We start from the raw sequence: 20,338 nt of genomic DNA, 5'->3' as shown, positions 1-20,338 counted from the left end.
AGACTATTTAAATATACTTAAATACACAGAATGTGGAAATACATGTAATAAAAACAGGACTCAATAAAGAAGTATGAAGATTACAAGTACTATACATGAACTTAGGTTCTCAAATCCCTGATCCCAAACAGCCTGGGACATGCTACTCTGATTTCACAGAATTACAAAGTACAGAAGTGGAAAGGATATTTAAGAGGGCCTGATTCACCCCCTTTCCTTTTGTCATGAGGCTTCTGATTTCAGAATTTGAGAGTATTCAGGATCACATGGTGCAAGATGGCAACTAGAACTTAGATCCCTTGGCTCCTAGCTGAATGCAGCTTATCCTGGCTGCAAATTAAAATGGTAATATTTCCACAGCATTACTAGAATTCTGGGGATTGCTTCTAAACCAGTTTATAAGTGACAGAGGAAACCTGTCACACTGCTTCATACTGTCATTTTATATTTTAGAAAGTTTATGTAAATGGCTTCCCTGGTAGCTCAGCTGGTAAAGAATCCACCTGCAATGCAGGAGACTCCATTTGGATCCCTGGGTCTGGAAGATCCCCTGGATAAGGGATAGGCAACTCACTCCAGTATTCTTGGGCTTTCCTTGTGGCTCAGCTGGTAGAGAGTCCATCCACAATGCGGGAGACCTGGGTTTGTTACCTGGGTTCAGAAGATGCCCGGGAGAAGTGAACTACCCACTCCAGTATTCTGGCCTGGAGAATTCCATGGGCTGTATAGTCCATGGGGTGGCAAAAAGTCAGACAAGACTAAGTAGCTTTCACTCACTATCCACCACATCTCTTTCCTTCAGCCACACAAAATATTCTTAACATTTCTAAAATCTAATGCACACATTTAAGAATAGTGTGCCTGTCTTCAAGTCATTCTCTTTTCCTAAAAGGTGCTTCTACCATCTCTTCCAGCCCACCTATGATTCCTTCAATGTATAAGAAAGGGCTGATATGTTACTGATATGTTACTTCCTACAACCAATTTTTCTTGACCAGAATTCATTCCTCCCTTTATTGTTTTTTCACAAAACAATACTGAGAATTACCTGAAGATACTCTCACTGGCATTAAGACTGTGAAGACATTATTTCTAAACTTCAAAAGAGTACCTAACACCCAGAATGTAAAATAGCAACTTGTTAGAATTCAGGACATGACTTTTTTAAAAGTATATTTCAATGTTGGCAAAAATGAGTTGACAAGCATTTCAGAATAAATATATTTTCTTTTCATTTTTGAAAGCCTAACGAATCATTTGCTTGAGATTACTCATCTATTTTTCATATTTGCTAACCAATGGTGCTGAAGTTTTATTCAAATAACCTGAAATGGTTTTCTTTACAGGCACAAAATGAATGCCTACTATTGTAACTACATCAGTCAGTATGTTACTATGGGTAAAAAGGGCATTTTAAGTTAAAAAAATAAAAGAATAAAAAATAAAACCAGTATGAGATAATTTACTAAGTCACATATTTTATATGATTTCAAAAATATTTCTTAATATGAAGAAAATCTTATCAATTTAAAAGTTATTCCTAGGAAATACTTTATTCAGAAAAACACCAGATATGCTTTATGTCAAAAGATTGTCAAATACATCATCTAGTTGTCTTTACATATTTGTAAAACCAACTTAAGTAGTATCTCTGAGAAAAGGCAACTTTAGTTAAAATGGCCATTCAAATTACCATGGCTCAAAGTTTTTCCATCTTTTCTGCTTATCTCGTCACTTGTTTTAACCTATAAATAGCACCAAGTAAAGCTCTATTCTTGCAGAATGCCTAGCTGGATGACACACAAGCTGGAATCAAGACTGCCAGGAGAAATATCAATAACCTCAGATACACAGGTGACAACACCCTAAAGGCAGAAAGTGAAGAACTAAAGAGCCTCTTGATGAAAGTTAAAGAGTGAAAAAGTTGGCTTAAAACTCAACATTCAGAAAACTAAGATCATGGCATCTGGTCCCATCACTTCCTGGCAAATGGATGGGGAAACAATGGAAACAGTCAGAAACTTTATTTTTGGGGGCTCCAATATCACTGCAGATGGTGACTGCAGCCATGAAATTAGGACATTTTTCCTTGGAGGAAAAGTTTTGACCAAGCTAGACAGCATATTAAAAAGCAGATATACCACTTTGCCAACAAAGGCCCATCTAGTCAAAGCTATGGTTCTTCCAGTAGTCATGTATGTATGTGAGAGTTGGACTATAAAGAAAGCTGAGTGCTGAAGAAGTGATGCTTTTGAACTGTGGTGTTGGAGAAGACTCTTGAGAGTCCCTTAGACTGCACAGAGATCAAACCAGTCAGTCCTAAAGGAAATCGGTCCTGAATAGTCATTGGAAGACTGATGCTGAAGCTGAAACTCCAATATTTTGGCTACTTGATATGAAGAACCAACTCACTGGAAAAGACCCTGATGCTGGAAAAGACTGAAGGCAGGAGGACAAGGGGACAACAGATGATGAGATGGTTGGATGGCATCACCAAAGTGATGGACATGAGTTTGAGCAAGCTCCAGGAGTTGGGGATGGACAAGGGAAGCCTGGCATGCTGTAGTCCATGGGGTTGCAGGAGTCAGACATGACTGATCGACTGAACTGAAAGCTCTATTCTTGTCAGTAACCTATTCTCTTCATTAAAAGAGAAACTTAAGTTGTGTATTCTTTAAAATTTACTAATGTCATCTATCCATTTTACTATTTCCCTTGATTCACCTTTATTTTCTCTAATTCATGAAGCTGCATCCATATCTCTTACAAATATTTCCAAGTGCTCCAATTTCCCGATGTCCTACCACTGACATTGTCTATATATGCATTATTTTCTGGATGATAATCTAAAAGTAATATAGACTATCCCATCAGTGATATCCCAAGGTAATTGAGTATTCAGGTTGCTTTTAAATGTCTGAATCCTTGTGTTACTTTCCCTCTGTAGTCTATATGTATTGGTCATTGCCCTTTATCTTTACTTGGCAGAATCTTAAATAAAAAGCACTGAGCTGTGAAATGACCACAGATACATGTGAAGATTTAAATATGTTTGGCTTAGAAATTTTGCTGAATTACTTCCTCGCTCTGTGATCATGTAGAAGTTATTTAAAGTACCTCAGGTTCACATCTTTCAATAGAGAAAATTTATGCTTGATTTCTAGGACTCATGTGAGTAAAGTGCTTTGAACAAAGCCTAGCATGTGGTAAATGCTCAATGAATTTTTAACCATCTTTTCCTTTGCTACCTTATTCTATCATATTTATTTTCTACTGTAGTTTCCTTTCCTTCTTCTTTCTCTCTTTTCCTGCTCATTCTTGGTTGGTGCCCAAAATGCACATTTCAGTTTAACAGTATGTTTATCAAGGGGATAAAAAAATCTGAATCAATTATGCAATTTGCACACATAAGTAACTGGTTTTTTTTTTTTAATTTTATTTTTACTTTATTTTACTTTGCAATACTGTATTGGTTTTGCCGTACATTGACATGAATCCACCACGGGTGTACTTTTTACAGTTTCCAATCCTCCTCTGTTTGCAGGGCCATCATAAGTATACAGGCACTAGAGTCAGAAATAATGCAGCACGTATTGAAGCACATCACTCACTACCTGGCCTATAAATTCTTGGTATCTTCTGTTCCTTATTCTCCTTAATACTGGGTTTCTCCCACAGGGAAATGGAACTAAGACAAACTTCATAGGGCCATTGTGAAAAATAAAAGGATATAAAATTCTCAGAGCAATGTCTGGCAAATAGAAAACTATGAAATAAACATAATTTTTCAGACAACTCTGCCCTCTCTTTATATAATAAACCAGACATAGAAAAATTCCCAATTCATAACACCTATGACAAAATCATTACAAGAATGATAGTAGTGAGTTTATTTGTAACTCTGTAAGTCCCTATGTCTCCTGGTTACCAGTTTGCATTAAGAAAGGCAGCCATGTGATCAAGCCAAACACAATCACCAGAGCAGGGGCACAACTCCTACTGTTCCTTATATGATTCTTTGGCTATGATTACATAAAATCAGTGATAGTATGACAGCTAAAATTGTTTGTCATTTTATTCAGAAAATGAAAAAGTGGGGCTTATAGACTACTTAATCATTTGTAAGTCTTTATAAGTTACTTCATCTACTGAGAAAAAGATATATATCTTGGAAAGATATTCTGGAAAAGAAGCTTTATTCACTTCAAAGTAACTGTGATTAATATAACATACTAACTACATTCAATGAATACTGATGTATATTCATTTTAATGAAAATAAGATAATGAAGGTACAAGCATAATCTTAGTTTAAAAGATACATTCTCAGAAATGGCTTGACAATAACTCTATTAAAACTTTAGAAACAATAAAATCACAGGCTATAAACAAACAAATCTAAAGAAACAAAAAACCTGTTAAACAAAGAAGATCAAACTCTTACAGGAATTTTTATTTGAAAATAAAAATTTTATGAATGACTGTTGAATAACTCCTGACATAAAGGTCAAACTCAAATAGCATTATTTTAATGATTCTAAAAACAAAACAATTTTGGGTCAACTTCCCCTTTAAGATTTAAATTTGTAAATATAACAGAAAAAAGCAATGTAGAATAGTATCAGGAAGAATGTCATGAATGAGAAAAATACAGTTTCTAAGAAAAGGAAGAAAAGCTAATCCAAGTGTATCTAGAAACAACTGACTGCCTCCATTGTTGCAAACAGACAAAATCAAGGTAAAAAGAATCACAAAGCACCCTTTTATTTTAGCTTGAAATAAAAAATGTAGAAATAAACTGAATGTGAAAATGAGGCAAAATATATCAAAACATGTAAAAAGTCAAGTACAACCATAGCTAAAATGATGTCAATACCCGCAAAACTGTACTTAGTAAATTATACATCCTTATAGGCCTTTCAAAAGCAACTACACTCTGCTAACAAAAATCTAACCATAATGTATCTTTTTGAAAAGTTCAAAAGATATACACTACTTTAGAAGATTCATATTTCCTAATGAACACCAAATGATATCTGTAAAATTGACTTATGTTATGATAATCTAAAGTTGTTTATATATAAATATTCAATGAGTTTACCAAATTTAACATATACACAGAAAACATTTATTTTTAAAGAAAATATTTATATGGGCACTATTGTAATACTACTATATATAAACAATATATTAAAGAACAATTACTAATTTAGAAGAAAGCATTTTTATATATCATTCCACTGATTACCAGTTCTAATTGTATTTTAATCTTTTCCATAGGATTTAAGTTTTATGCTAAAATTCATACTTAAAACACTGAACAATTTTAACTATTATAATACACCCTAAAACCCAGCAGAATAACAATTTTGAAAGATATTTAAACTTACCCCATTTAATGGATATGTTTTCCATCCTAGCTCTCCCAGCACAGTTGTTGTATCAAGCAACACAACTGGAATCAAATAAACAACAAAAAAATTTCTTGCATGAACTTAATTGATGTAAATAGAAACTAGTTATTTAAATCACTATCAACTACCTTTACTATTATTCCTTGAATTAGCTTTAATAAGTTGCATGACTTACATAAAATTATTTATAAATACTAAAGCTTAATATATAATAATATTGAAAGTGAAAGTCACTCAGTTGTGTCTGACTCTTTGCGATGCCAGGGACTATACAGTCCATGGAATTCTCCAGGCCAGAATACGGGAGTGGGTAGCTGTTCCCTTCTCCAGGGGATCTTTCCAACCCAGGGATCAAACCCGGGTCTCCCACATTGCTGGTGGATTCTTTACCAGCTGAGCCACAAGGTAAATATAAAATGAATGTGGTAGTCACATATTAATTTTAAAATAAGAAACATGTGTTTAATAACACTAAATGAAATGGAATAACAGAACTAACACAGTCATCTTTAGTAAAAATGATAAATGTTGGAAGAGGTAAGCAAGACTACAACCACCAGATGGCCCATAAGCAGGACCTTACCAATGGATGGGAGGCTCTTGAGCTCCTCGCTTGTCCTTAGAATGTACACTCTGCCTATCATTCCTACAGCAGTAGCCATTCTAAGGGCAGAGCCTTGAGAGGGTAAGGTGCTGCTGAAACCATCTGTACTGTGCATATGACTAAACCCTGTTGAGACCTCTAGGACTCTGGTGGTCAAGTGCAGAGGCCTACTTGTTTGGCAGCTGCATAAGACAAGTCTTGTACATATAAGACTACTTATTAAACCTGTCACCTACCAATCTGGAGTGATCTGCTCCTTCCTTTGCTCTGTCCTTGCCCCATGTGAGTATGGGGCCACTGTGCAGACCAACAGTGAAATGACTACCTTTGCTTTCCCTCTCATTTATAAAAATAGTCTTTTTTTTTTTACCATATTAAAGAAAGAAAAATTTTAAAGCAGGTCTGTATATTTTCTTCTATATGATTGGCAACCCATTTTGAATAAACATATCTTTAAAGCATGGATTACATTTTTATTGTATGTGCTAGTATACTTACTGCTAAAGGAAGTAAAAGCCAAAACAAAAAACATATACCTTTTTCCCTGACCAAAAGTAACTCATAATCTGGTTGGGAAGACATAAAAACAAATAATCAGGACATATTCTCTTAAATTCTAAAGTTGTAGACTACACAATAGCTTAACAATTAAATCAGGCATAGGCTGAATGGATATGAGAGTTGGGCCTTAAAGAAGGTAGAGCACCCAAGAATTGATGCTTTCAAACTGTGGTGCTGGAGAAGACCCTTGAGAGTCACTTGGACTGCAAGGAGATCAAACCAATGAATCCTAAAGGAAGTCAACTCTGAATATTCTTTGAAAGGACTGGTGCTAAAGCTGAAGCTCCAATACTTTGGCCACTTGATGCAAAGAACTGATTCACTGGAAAAGACAATGATGCTGGGAAAGAGTGAAGGCGGGAGGAGAAAGGGACAACCGAGGATGAGATGGTTGGATGGCATCATCAATACAATAGATATGAGTTTGAGCAAACTCTGGGAGATAGTGAAGGACAGGGAAGCCTGGAATGCTGCAGTCCATGGGGTTTCAGAGTCAAACATGACTTAGCAGCTGAATAACAACAACAAAAAGCCTGGCATGGAGGTCTGAGATGATTTCATAAAGGAAATGCAATTTGGTCTGGGCTATGACAAAGGGGTCTTCAATCACATGTGCTGAGAAACAGATTTATTTTAGAATACCTTCTCTAAAGTCACTGAGATATAATTAAATTAGTTCTCAGTTGCTGGAGTGGGAAGTAGGAGTGGAAAATATTTAGGGGAATTAAGAGGACAGAAATGAGTCTAGAAAGATAAATGGAGATCAACTGGGAAGTATTTTGGTAGTGTTTCCATCAAGTTAATGTGTTCAGTTCAGTCGCTCAGTTGTGTCCGACTCTTTGCGGCCCAAAGGAGTACAGCACGCCAGGCTTCCCTGTCCATCACCAACACTTAGAGCTTGCTTAAACTCATGTCCATCGAGTCAGTAATACCATCCAACCACCTCATTCTCTGTTGTCCCCTTCTCCTCCTGCCTTCAGTTTTTCCCAGCATCAGGGTCTTTTCCAATGAGTCAGTTCTTTACATCAGGTGGCCAAAGTATTGGGAGTTCCAGCTTCACATACGACCCATATTTTTAACTTCTATCACCAAATCCCCAGTAAGGTCGTGGACCAAACAGTAAGAAACAGTGCTTTGGTATCTCAAGTTTTATTTTATCTAGCTAAGAAAGTGGAGGGTTTTTAGTTGTTTAAAAAAGTGCCATTGGAAATGTGTTATTGGCCATCTGTTGTTTGGTGTTTATGGTAAGGATTCTGTGATTTTATTTTTTATTTGAATGACTGTATACTTTATTGACTTTTAGTATGAAACCCTGCTTAAAGTTCTGGGATAAACTCTACATGCTCATTGAGTATATTCTTCCAATATATTCACTAAGCATATATTTGTAAAACTGAGCTGCAATCATTTAATTAATTTTAATTATGCAAAATTCTCAAATACTTTAAAATGTGGAGAAAACAGTACAATGAACTCTCATTGTATTAATTACCCTGCCTCAATCGTTACAAACCTATAGCCAATCTTATTTCATCTATACTTGCATACCTACTCTTACTGCAAGATTTCTTTGAAGCAAATTCTAGTAATCATCTAATTTCATCTGTAAAAATTTCAGTATGTATATCTAAGATAAAGATTCCTCTTAATATAACTATAATATCTCAATCCATTACTATAAAAGTATGTTTTAATTAATATCATCAAATATCCAGTCAGTGTTCAATATTCCTATGGTCCCAACTTATTTTAACAGAAAATCAAGATCTAAATAAGTCCATACATTACAATGAGGTCTTGTTCTCTTCATTTTTTTTTTAATTTTATAGGCCCCCACTTTTTCCTTTTTTTTAAGTTAGGTTTACTGAGGTATGATTTACTTATAATAAAATTCAGCCTATTTAAATGAGAATTTCTAGGAATTGTGACAAACTCCAATATCATATAACTACCACTACAATCAAGCTATAGAATATTTCCATCACCACCAAAATTTCCCATGTGATCCTTTATGGTAAATCCAGTCCCCTCAATAATCCCCAGAAACCATTCATCTGACTTCTGTCCCTTGATTTTCACTTTCCCAGAATGGTGAATGACTGAAATCATACATAGGATGAAATCATATGATGTGTTTTGAGCCTGCTTTCTTTCACTCAGCATAACACATTTGAGATTCATTTATGTCACTGTGTGTATCAGTATATACAGTTGAACACTCAGTCCCTTTTTATTGCTGAAAAGTATTATATAGAATGGTATTCCCTAGCTGATGAATTTTCATGTACAGATTTTTATACAAACCGAAGTTTTCATTTCTCCATTGTAAATATTAATTACTGAATTACATAAAGAATGTTTATTTTTAAAGAAACCATCAAACTGGTTTCCAAAATGGCTGTGTAGTTTTACATTCCCTTTAGTAGAATGTATGATTTTCCAATTGTTCTACATCTTTACCAGAACTTGGTACTGTTCAATTTTCTTTTCTTTTTTTTTTTTTTTTTTAAGGCATTCTAACAGATGTACAATAGTATCTCATTGCTGTTTTAACTAGCCAGTTATCTTTTTCACTACATGAAATAAAATTTACTAGAAAAAAAATTTGACCCACAAAAGTAGTTTTATCACACATTCTAGATTTTCCCTTTTGTGAGAAATCACTGAACATACTTCCCCATTCTCTGTATTTTCTTTCAATTGGTAGATATATTAAGTGGCTTGACCAGATCAAGGTTCCATTTATGTTTTATGTTTTTTTAAATTAGTTCATTGATGGTGTTTCATAGTCCTTATACCAAGTCAAGGAATATATCAGTGTTTACTAGGGGCATGTAAAAAGGACTCAAGAACCAACTGGCTTAAACTTCCACTGGCTAAAAATAGATAATTTGAACATACACAAGATTAATAACTATAAGGGACTAAAACACTTCAAATATGCTTAAATCCATGCATTCATAATGATAAAATATACCTATTAATATATTTTGCAGTGCACTAGGAAGCTATTATTTTAAAAACTGTTAAAAAATCTGAAAAGCATAAAATACTTATTTTTCTTAATAAATGAACTATTTATAAATAAATAAATAGTTAATGAAGGGACATTCATTGTATTGAAATATTTGAGTTAATAAATGAAGAAGGAATGACCAAATTAGGCTACAACATTTTCTGTCCTTAATGAATTAATATATTTAGCTAATGACTTCCAATGCTGCTAATATCATGTAAAGAGATAAAAAAAAAAAAAACACATAAAGGGCTAGAGCTTTTAAAAAGGCTTTCTTTATAGTTTCATTTACACCATATTAACATATAATTCTAACAAGCCTACAAGTAAAAGAAAGTACAAAGGCATACACACACACACACACACACACACACACACACATAAAGACACACATGCAAATTCACAAAGTGGTACTTGATGGCATTTGGGTTCATTCAGTATAAAAATAATAATCTCACATATTAGAGAAAAAAGCTGATGTCATAACAAATATTCAAACTCCAAGCTTAAGTTATCAAATGAATATAATTTTATTTTTGGTATATACATGTTGCTGCTGCTGCTAAGTCGCTTCAGTCGTGTCTGACTCTGTGTGATCCCATAGATAGCAGCCCACCAGGCTCCCCCGTCCCTGGGATTATCCAGGTAAGAACACTGGAGTGTGTTGTCATTTCCTTCTCCAAGTCAGTGGTAAAGAATCCACCTGCCAATACAGGAGACGCAAGTTCAGTCCCTGGGTTGGGAAGATCCTCTGGAGAAGGAAATGGCAACCCACCCCTGTATTCTTGCCTGGGAAATTCCACAGACAGAGGAGACTAGCAGACTAATCCATGGGGTCACAAAAGAGTCACACACAATTTAGCAAATAAACAACAATATACTATAGAAAAGAACTCAGAAATGTGTAATAGCAGAATCTACTATGGGGCGTTCAATAATTTAATGTTACTCATATAACACATTTATATTTTGGAATACATCATTCATGTCTAACTCTTTGTGACCCCATAAATTGGAACCTAGCAGGCTCCTCTGTCCATGGGATTTTCCAGGCAAGAATACTCGAATGAGTTGCCATTTCTTACTCTAGCGGATCTTGCATGGATTGAACCCATGTCTCGTCTCCTGTGTTGCAGAAGATTCTTTTTTTTTTAATATAAATTTATTTATTTTATTTGGAGGTTAATTACTTTACAATATTGTATTGGTTTTGACATATATCAACATGTATCCACCACAGGTATACACGTGTCCCCCATCCTGAACCCCTCTCCCTCCTCCCTCCCCATACCATCCCTCTGGGTCACCCTCAGTGCACCAGGCCCAAGCGTCCAGTATCATGCATTGAACCTGGACTGGTGACTCGTTTCATATATGATAGTATACATGTTTCAATGCCATTCTCCCAAATCATCCCACCCTCTCCCTCCCCTACAGAGTCCAAAAGACTGTTCTATACATCTGTGTCTCTTTTGCTGTCTTGCATACAGGGATATCGTTACCATCTTTCTAAATTCCATATATATGCGTTAGTATACTGTATTGGTGTTTTTCTTTCTGGCTTACTTCACTCTGTATAATAGGTTCCAGTTTTATCCACCTCATTAGAACTGATTCAAATGTATTCTTTTTAATGGCTGAGTAATACTCCATTGTGTATATGTACCACGGCTTTCTTATCCATTCATCTGCTGAAGGACATCTAGGTTGCTTCCATGTCCTGGCTATTATAAACAGTGCTGCAGTGAACATTGGGGTACATGTGTCTCTTTCAATTCTGGTTTCCTCCGTATGTATGCGCAGCAGTGGATTTTCTGGGTCATAAGGCAGTTCTATTTCCAGTTTTACCACTAAGCCATTCAGAAGCTCATTCTTTCCCTGCTGCTGCTGCTGCTGTCGCTTCCATCGTGTCCAACTCTGTGCGACCCCATAGACGGCAGCCCACCAGGCTCCCCCATCACTGGGATTTTCCAGGCAAGAGTATTGGAGTGGGGTGCCATCGCCTCCTCCGCATTGTTCCCCTAGCAGGCTGAGTAAGTAATGATATTAAATCAGTCAGATAGGCTTCCCAGTTGGTGCTAATGATAAAGAACCTGCCTCCTACTGCAGGAGACATAAGAGACATGGGTTTGATCCCTGGGTCAGGATGATCCTCTGGAGAACAGCATGGTAACCCACTCCAGTATTCTTGCCTCGAAAATCCCATGAACAGAAGAGCCTGGTAGGCTCCAGTCCATGGGGTAGCAGAGAGTTGGATATGGCTGAAGTGACATAGCACACATACATATAGGAAGGATGGTTTATATGTTTCCTTCTTCATGGAATCTCACACTGCCCTATATTTTCTTTTTTCTTTCTTTCTTTTTTTTTTTTTTAAATGCTCAAGTTACAGGTGAGAAAACTAAGGCTCAGAGAGCTTACATATTTTCCCTAGGATCACAAAGTGATTCCAACCAAGGAGATTCAAGCTAGAATAAGGAAGTAAGTAAGAAAGTCACTCAGTCGTGTCCGACTCTTTGCGACTCTATGGACTACACAGTCCATGGAATTCTCCAGGCCATAATACTGGAGTGGGTAGCCGTTCCCTTCTCCGGGGTATCTTCCCAGTGCAGGAATCAAACCCAAGTCTCCTGCATTGTGGGTGGATTCTTTACCAGCTGAGCCACAAGCAAAGCTCAAGGATACTGGAGTGGGTAGCCTATTCCTTCTCCAGCGGATCTTCCCCACCCAGGAATCAAACCAGGATCTCCTGCATTACAGGCAGATTCTTGACCAGACCAACTAAGCTATCAGGGAAGCCGATGCTAGACTACTCCTTTAAAAATTTATAGTGTTTTCTTACTTCCTTTTAAGTTTGAATATAAAACTTCATAATTTGTTTTTCTCTTTTTATTTTTGGAGATGCAGAGAAAAATCACCATTTACTTTCCTGATTCCAAATCTAGATAAGTTTATATCCTACTTTTCTCATCAATGGGTTCTACAGAAGCTTTGTTGGTATCTTGACATTTAAATCAGGGAGTTTATTAGCGTACAGAGTATAAAACTCCCTAATATTGAAGTCTATCAATGAAGATTTCTTTTTCATAGACTGTCAAAATAATTAATCGATTAACTGAGGTAATTATTTTTAAAAATATATTTGGGCTGCTCAATTCTTAAAATATTTATAATTTGTTAACTGAAATACAGTCATTTCAAAAAAACAACAACAAAAAAGAAAATCTACATTATCTACAACAGTGAAGATCCTTAAGAGCACATTTTTTGTTTATTAGTAGCTTCATGAAACAAGATTTACATAACTGCTTTATCTTCCTCATTAAACTGCAATCATACCCTCTAAAGAACAGCAAAATTTCAAATTTGCATTCCTGACAGGTGAAGGATGCATTAATATCAAAATAAAACTAAGGATTTAGTTTTATTTTTAACACCATTACATGTGACATATGTTTAAATTTTATCAGTTGCTTCATAGACAAAAACCCCACAAACTCAGATTTTTCAGGCATAATTGCATTGGACCCAGCAAGGTGAGAGCTCCTCCTGCTGGCTTTAAATGAAAGAAAAACACCAATACAGTATACTAACACATATGTGTGGAATTTAGAAAGATGGTAACGATAACCCTGTATGCGAGACAGCAAAAGAAACACAGATGTATAGAACAGACTTTTGGACTCTGTGGGAGAGGGAGAGGGTGGGATGATTTGGGAGAATGACATTGAAACATATATAATATCATGTAAGAAATGAATCGCCAGTCTAGGTTCGATGCAGAATACAGGAGGCTTGGGGCTGGTGCACTGGGATGACCCAGAGAGATGGTATGGGGTGGGAGGTGGGAGGGGGGTTCAGGATTGGGAACTCATGTACACCTGTGGCGAATTCATGTTGATGTATGGCAAAACCAATATAGTATTGTACAGTAAAATAAAGTTAAAAAAAAAAGTTATCTAGTCCCTGCTGCTGCTGCTGCTGCTGCTAAGTTGCTTCAGTCATGTCTGACTCTGTGCGACCCTACAGACAGCAGCTCACTAGGCTCCACCATCCCTGGGATTCTCCAGGCAAGAACACTGGAGTGGGTTGCCATTTCCTTCTCCAATGCATGAAAGTGAAAAGAGAAAGTGAAGTCACTCAGTCAAAAGAGTCATGTCCAGCTCTTCATGAACCCATGGACTGCAGCCTACCAGGCTCTTCTGTCCATTGGATTTTCCAGGCAAGAGTACTGGAGTGGGTTGCCACTGCCTTCTCCAATCTAGTCCCTACTAGAGTACAAAAATACTGTAAACTGAGAGAGAAAAAGAACACCATCTCAATATTAATTTCAGTAAAACTCAATACTCTATTATTTTTAATTTATTATTAAGATTTTAAATATGGTAAGATTAACACCAGTGATTTTTTTAGGGGTTACACATGAAAATATAATTATTCACTCATATCATAATAAATGAGAAATTGGATAAACTAATAATACATAAAAGTAGTAGGTTGATGGTATCAAACTAAAGTTTTAAAATGTTTATATCATTTAGTAAGCAACATAATACATAGAATAGGTTAAACTATGCACAATTTCCCTATCAACTTTCAGAAATAAATCTCTAGCATATCTTTCTCTGAAAATATCTCTTAATTTATTAGTGCTCCATTTACTCATTCTTTGGAAGTTATAAGAAAATGTTATTGTAGTTAAAAGAAGATATCAAATGACAAAGACAAGGTTGATAGCACTGGATTACATGTGAGAGTAATAAGTACCCAACATTAAGAAGCTCAATGTTAATTTCCTTCCATTGGATAATTTATTGAATCTTTATATTCCTTTCACTAAATTTAAGATATATTAATTTAAAAACATTTAGAAAGATGGTAACGATGACCCTATATGCGAGACAGCAAAAGAGACACAGATGTAAAGAACAGTCCTTTGGACTCTGTGGGAAAAGGTGTGGGTGGGATGATTTGAGAGAATAGCATTGAAACATGTATATTATCATATGTGAAACAGATTGCCAGTCCAGGTTCGATGCATGATACAGGGTGCTCGGGGCTGGTGCACTGGGATGACCCTGAGGGATGGGATGAGGAGGGAGGTGGGAGGGGGGTTCAGGATGGGGAGAACATGTACACCCATGGCTGAATCATGTCAATGTATGGCAAAAACCACTACAATATTGTAATTAGCCTCCAGTTAAAATAAATAAATTAATTTTTAAAGCTATTTTTAAAAAAACAATTAGCATATAGGTTTACAGTATATAATAGAAGGTCATCTTCATTCCAACTGCACAATAAAAAATGAAGAGATTTTATTTAATATAGTATTTTGAAAAAATTAAACAATAAGAGATCAATCAACCCACTAAAAAAGTAGTTATTCTTTTAGAAGAGTTTTACTATAAAAATTCAAGTTAATGGCATGTGAATCGAGTCCAAAGATTTATCAGTATTTTTAAACATTCAGACAGCTGTAAACACTGGTTTAGAATTTTCTCCAACAGACTTCTTACAAAGACCCAGGAAGATAAAGTCACTTAGTAACAAGTTAGTAGAGATTTTAGTTAGTTCCATGTTCCATTGAATGTAACACACTTACCACCTCCCATAATATAGGTAAAATAAGGGAACACTTCTGACATCATGACCAGATATAAAACAATCACAGAATAATTTGAATTAAAGGCACAGATACATAAGCATGTAGGGATCTATATTTATTAATATCCACCTATCTATAAACAGCAGTAGTCTACTTCAATATCAACCTGCCTAAATCCTATTTTACACTGGCATTTAGGTTACCATATTAACTAATGTTTTGACATAACTGCATGTGTTTGATTGGCAAAAATCCCATTTTAACTTTCAGATACTATGGGTTTTTACCCTCACAGAGAGTTAGAATCAATATTTAATTTCTAAAAATAAATCAAACACTGATTGCTTTAAGTAAACATAGGATTATTATGTTTACCCCTTAGTATCTCCCTCTGAATATTGACATTTTCCAAGGAGACTCATTCCTTCTTATATATTAATAACAAAGTACTTTTATCTAGAAACTGAGATCAATACTTGTTCATTAAGTATACTTACAGCATTTTGTTTTGTCACAGCTTTACTATTTTTCTTGTTGCTTGTTTGTTTTTAATACAGGTGCAATTCATGGTTATTTTGTCTACCTTAGGTGAGAGTTTGGAAATCCTACTTGAAAGATAAGGTAATATGACCACAGAGACTTTAAATAGCTTTCTCAAGATTAGAGAATAAAATCAGTCTAGAACAAGTGAACTCACAACCTTCATCTTTCTACTCTAATAGAAAATAATCTTTATTTTTTTTCTTTTTCAGAAAGCAGGTTCAAATGTTTGTCTCTGTCCCTTCTTGAAAACTAATCACTGTTTTTCAGTTCTGACGGAAAAATAAGCTATAATAACCAGAAACTACTTACTTTAACTATCACTTTAAATGCAGAAAAGCGGGGTGGGGGTGGGGCGCGGAATTCAAGCTAGTTTGCTTTTTAGAACGCAAGTTATACCAATGAGTAAGAACTGTCACTAAAAAACTTATCCAAATAATGAATGGTAGAAAGTTGATTAAAAATATAACAAGTAACGTCTATCCTCACCTCCACACCCTCCTAGTTTACTCAAAAGAACCTTATATGGTAATCCTGCTTGACATAGTCTTATATGCTTCAGTCCCATAGTCATCTCTAAAATCTGCCATTAGACAGGAGGGCTTACCACAGAGACCGAAGGAGAACCAGGAGTGGATCTAAATCCATCACAAGGTCACTGAGAGATATCGGTCTGTTCCCTCTGGGCTCCTGAACAAGGTCTTTAAGACTTATCAATGAGTCACCTCAAGTCATGCTTTCCCCATAAATTGTTCAAGTATCTACCAGCTTAAAGAAAAAAAAAAAAAGAAATTTTCTTTGTTACAAATTAATAGCAATACATAATACTTTCATTTTGATATCCTCAACTCTTTGACCTATAAAGAAACTAAGTATTGAAAACTTCATTTAGTAGAAGTACTATTTTCATCTGCTTCAAAGTTTTAATAGGTAGAAGAGACTACTTGGCTTTAGTCTTACATTTTATAATCTTATATTTCATAAACATGATCTTTTTCATCTCTCACAGAAACTAACAACATAAAGTCGCTCAAAAACTCCACTTAGCTCAAACCACTGCACTTTCTCCCCATCACTTACACAGCATCAGAGAGGCTTCTTGTGCTTCTAGTTCATTCCTTTCTCACACTTGTCACTTGTTTACCATGGCACTGAACATTTTCCTTTTTTTTTTAAATTAAAGTCAATGTCTGAAAGGAGCTTAAATCTTTGTCTTTATAGCTCTGGTAAAAGAGATTATGACTACTTATTTGGAAGTCTCATCTACAATGTACTGTACATCTCACTGAAAAACCATTTCTATATAATGGAAGAAAAATCTAAAAAAACTATTAAAACCCTTATCTTAAAGCTAAAGTTTGGCTCTGCATTGAGAAGGAAAAAATGACTTTTACTGGACTATAAGAAAAGCTTATGAGTGAAAAAGAATCTTTTCTTTTTTCCTCCAAAAAATGGAAAGAAAATAAATTTTTTACTAGATTGTTTTTTTCTTCCATTAAACTTACATAGACATGATAGAAAGTTTTTACTTCCTTCTTTAGGACATGATAGTAAAAATATGTTACTTGATTTTATATGAAGATATTTTAATATTATTTCAATAAACATTAATTGAGTTTTTGCAATATTTAGATGCTATATTAAAAAATGGAGGGTATAGAAAGTTTATAAGATACAACGTCTACCCTAAAGGAGTATCTCGTGTTATTTTTTAACTCCAGCTGTTAGATTTTTATGTCAACTTGCATGCCATAGTTTATTCAAACATGTAAATAGTAAAACAGATTAAAATGCCCTTTTTTAGAAGGTGCAAAAGAGGAAAGCCTGAAGCTATTTACTAGAATGTACAGAATTAAATTGCTTTTCTAAAAGGGCGGACACCAAATAGTACATCAACATCACCATCAAAACTGTCAGTAACTGGATCACTTATCTCAGTTTTAAAGAAGTGTTAAGGAATGAACACACTGTAGAAAAGAATCCCAGTAGACAACAGGCGGACACCAAATAGTACATCAACATCACCATCAAAACTGTCAGTAACTGGATCACTTATCTCAGTTTCTAAAGAAGTGTTAAGGAATGAACACACTGTAGAAAAGAATCCCAGTAGACAACAGGAAGAGAAATAGCAATTTTCAACCTGAAGGGTACTCTTCTCCAAAGTAGTACTGAATACAGGAAACATCTCCTAAATTTGTCAGGAGAAACATAGTGTTTTCCTTAGAGTGGGAGATTATAAAAGTTAAACATCAGAAGTAAACATTTTCTAAGTTTTAATAATCAGAAATTTTAAAAAGTACCAGGTAAAAACAATAATTGTATTGTCAAATTTTCAAATATAAACTTTAAAAGGAAAACATTCTCATCTTTGTCCAATGAAATTATAGCCAAATAAAGAAGGCAATATCTAAGAAGATATTAAGAAGAGGTGGCAAGAATACACAGAACTGTACAAAAAAGATCTTCACGACCAAGATAATGATGATGGTGTAATCACTCACCTACAGTCAGACATCCTGGAATGTGAAGTCAAGAGGGCCTTAGGAAGCATGACTATGAACAAAGCTAGTGGAGGTGATGGAATTCCAGTGCAGTTATTTCAAATCCTGGAAGATGATGCTGTGAAACATGCTGCACTCAATATGCCAGCAAATTTGGAAACATCAGCAGTAGCCACAGGACTGGAAAAGGTCACTTTTCATTCCAATCCCAACTAAAGGCAATGACAAAGATTGCTCAAACTACCACACAATTGTACTCATCTCACATGCTAGTAAAGTAATGCTCAAAATTCTCCAAGTCAGGCTTCAGCAATACATGAACCATGAACTTCCAGATGTTCAAGCTGGTTTTAGAAAAGGCAGAGGAACCAGAGATCAAATTGACAACATCCGCTGGATCATGGAAAAAGCAAGAGAGTTCCAGAAAAACATCTATTTCTGCTTTATTGACTATGCCAAAGCCTTTGACTGTGTGGATCACAATAAACTGTGGAACATTCTGAAAGAGATGGGAATACCAGACCACCTGACTTGCCTCTTGAGAATCCTATATGCAGGTCAGGAAGCAACAGTTAGAACTGGACATGGAACAACAGACTGGTTCCAAATAGGAAAAGGAGTACATCAAGGCTGTATATTGTCACCCTGCTTATTTAACTTATATGCAGAGTACATCATGAGAAACGCTGGGCTGGAAGAAGCACAAGCTGGAATCAAGATTGCCGGGAGAAATATCAATAACCTCAGATATGCAGATGACACCACCCTTATGGCAGAAAGCGAAGAGGAACTCAAAAGCCTCTTGATGAAAGTGAAAGAGGAGAGTGAATAAGTTGGCTTTAAGCTCAACATTCAGAAAATGAAGATCATGGCATTCGGTCCCATCACTTCATGGGAAATAGATGGGGAAACAGTGGAAACAGTGTCGGACTTTATCTTTTTGGGGGCTCCAAAATCACTGCAGATGGTGACTGCAGCCATGAAAATAAAAGACGCTTACTCCTGGAAGGAAAGTTATGACCAACCTAGATAGCATATTCAAAAGCAGAGATATTACTTTGCCAACAAAGGTCCGTCCTGTCAAGGCTATGGTTTTTCCTGTGGTCATGTATGGATGTGAGATTTGGACTGTGAAGAAAGCTGAGCACTGTAGAATTGATGCTTTTGAACTGTGTTGTTGGAGAAGACTCTTCAGAGTCCCTTGGACTGTAAGAAGATCCAACCAGTCCATTGTAAAGGAGATAAGTCCTAGGTGTTCTTTGGAAGGACTGATGCTAAAGCTGAAACTCCAATACTTTGGCTACTTCATGAGATGAGTTGACTCATTGGAAAAGACTCTGATGCTGGCAGGGATTGGGGGCAGGAGGAGAAGGGGACGACAGAGGATGAGATGGCTGGATGGCATCACTGACTCGCTGGATGTGAGTCTGAGTGAACTCCAGGAGTTGGTGATGGACAGGGAGGCCGGGCATGCCTCAATTAATGGGGTTGCAAAGAATCAGACATGACTGAGCCACTTAACTGAGCTGAACTGAATGAAGGCTTCCCTGTTTGCTCTGCTGGAAAAGGATCTGCCTGCAATGCAGTAGATGCTGGTTCGATTTCTGGGGCGGGAAGATCCCCTGGAGAATGGAAGGGCTACCCACTCCAGTATTCTTGCCTTCAGAATTCCACAGACTGTATAGTTCACGGGGTTACAAAGAGTCGAACATGACTGATTGACTTTCACTAAAGTTACATTAATTTACAAGTTAGTTCTGCCCACATAACACAAGCTCCTTAAAGGAAGGGTTTGTGTATATATGTGTATACATTTGTTGAATAAAATAAGTGAATGAATCAACAAACAAATGAGTGTGGGCAAGAAACTCATATCCTGGGTAAAAATATTCTTATTTAAATACTGACAGAGCAGTGCAGCACTAGTGGGAAGGTAGGCACTGCAGGAAATTTAACGGCTACTTAACCTCAGTTTGTATTGGGGAAGGTCAAAGGTTATTTTATATGATTTTTCTCAGATGTGGTAAAGGGACAAAATGAGTAGGTGTTTATATGGAGCCCAGAATGGATTGTGAGATGTTTTCTGTACTTT

The 20,338-nt window shown here is 35.9% G+C and overlaps 1 protein-coding gene across 1 annotated transcript in view; it reads right to left on the bottom strand.

Moving 5' to 3' along the window:
• EPHA6 (EPH receptor A6) overlaps positions 1-20,338 on the bottom strand; it is a 971,878-nt gene that overhangs the window by 890,133 nt on the left and 61,407 nt on the right. Inside the window, exon 2 of the mRNA XM_068985421.1 lies at positions 5,390-5,454. Coding sequence (XP_068841522.1) covers positions 5,390-5,454 — 65 coding nt within the window. The remainder of the gene's footprint in view (positions 1-5,389; positions 5,455-20,338) is intronic.

Source organism: Capricornis sumatraensis, chromosome 1 (assembly GCF_032405125.1).
Source record: "Capricornis sumatraensis isolate serow.1 chromosome 1, serow.2, whole genome shotgun sequence".
Lineage (NCBI taxonomy): Eukaryota > Metazoa > Chordata > Mammalia > Artiodactyla > Bovidae > Capricornis > Capricornis sumatraensis.
This window is presented reverse-complemented; position numbering and strand designations above follow the sequence as displayed.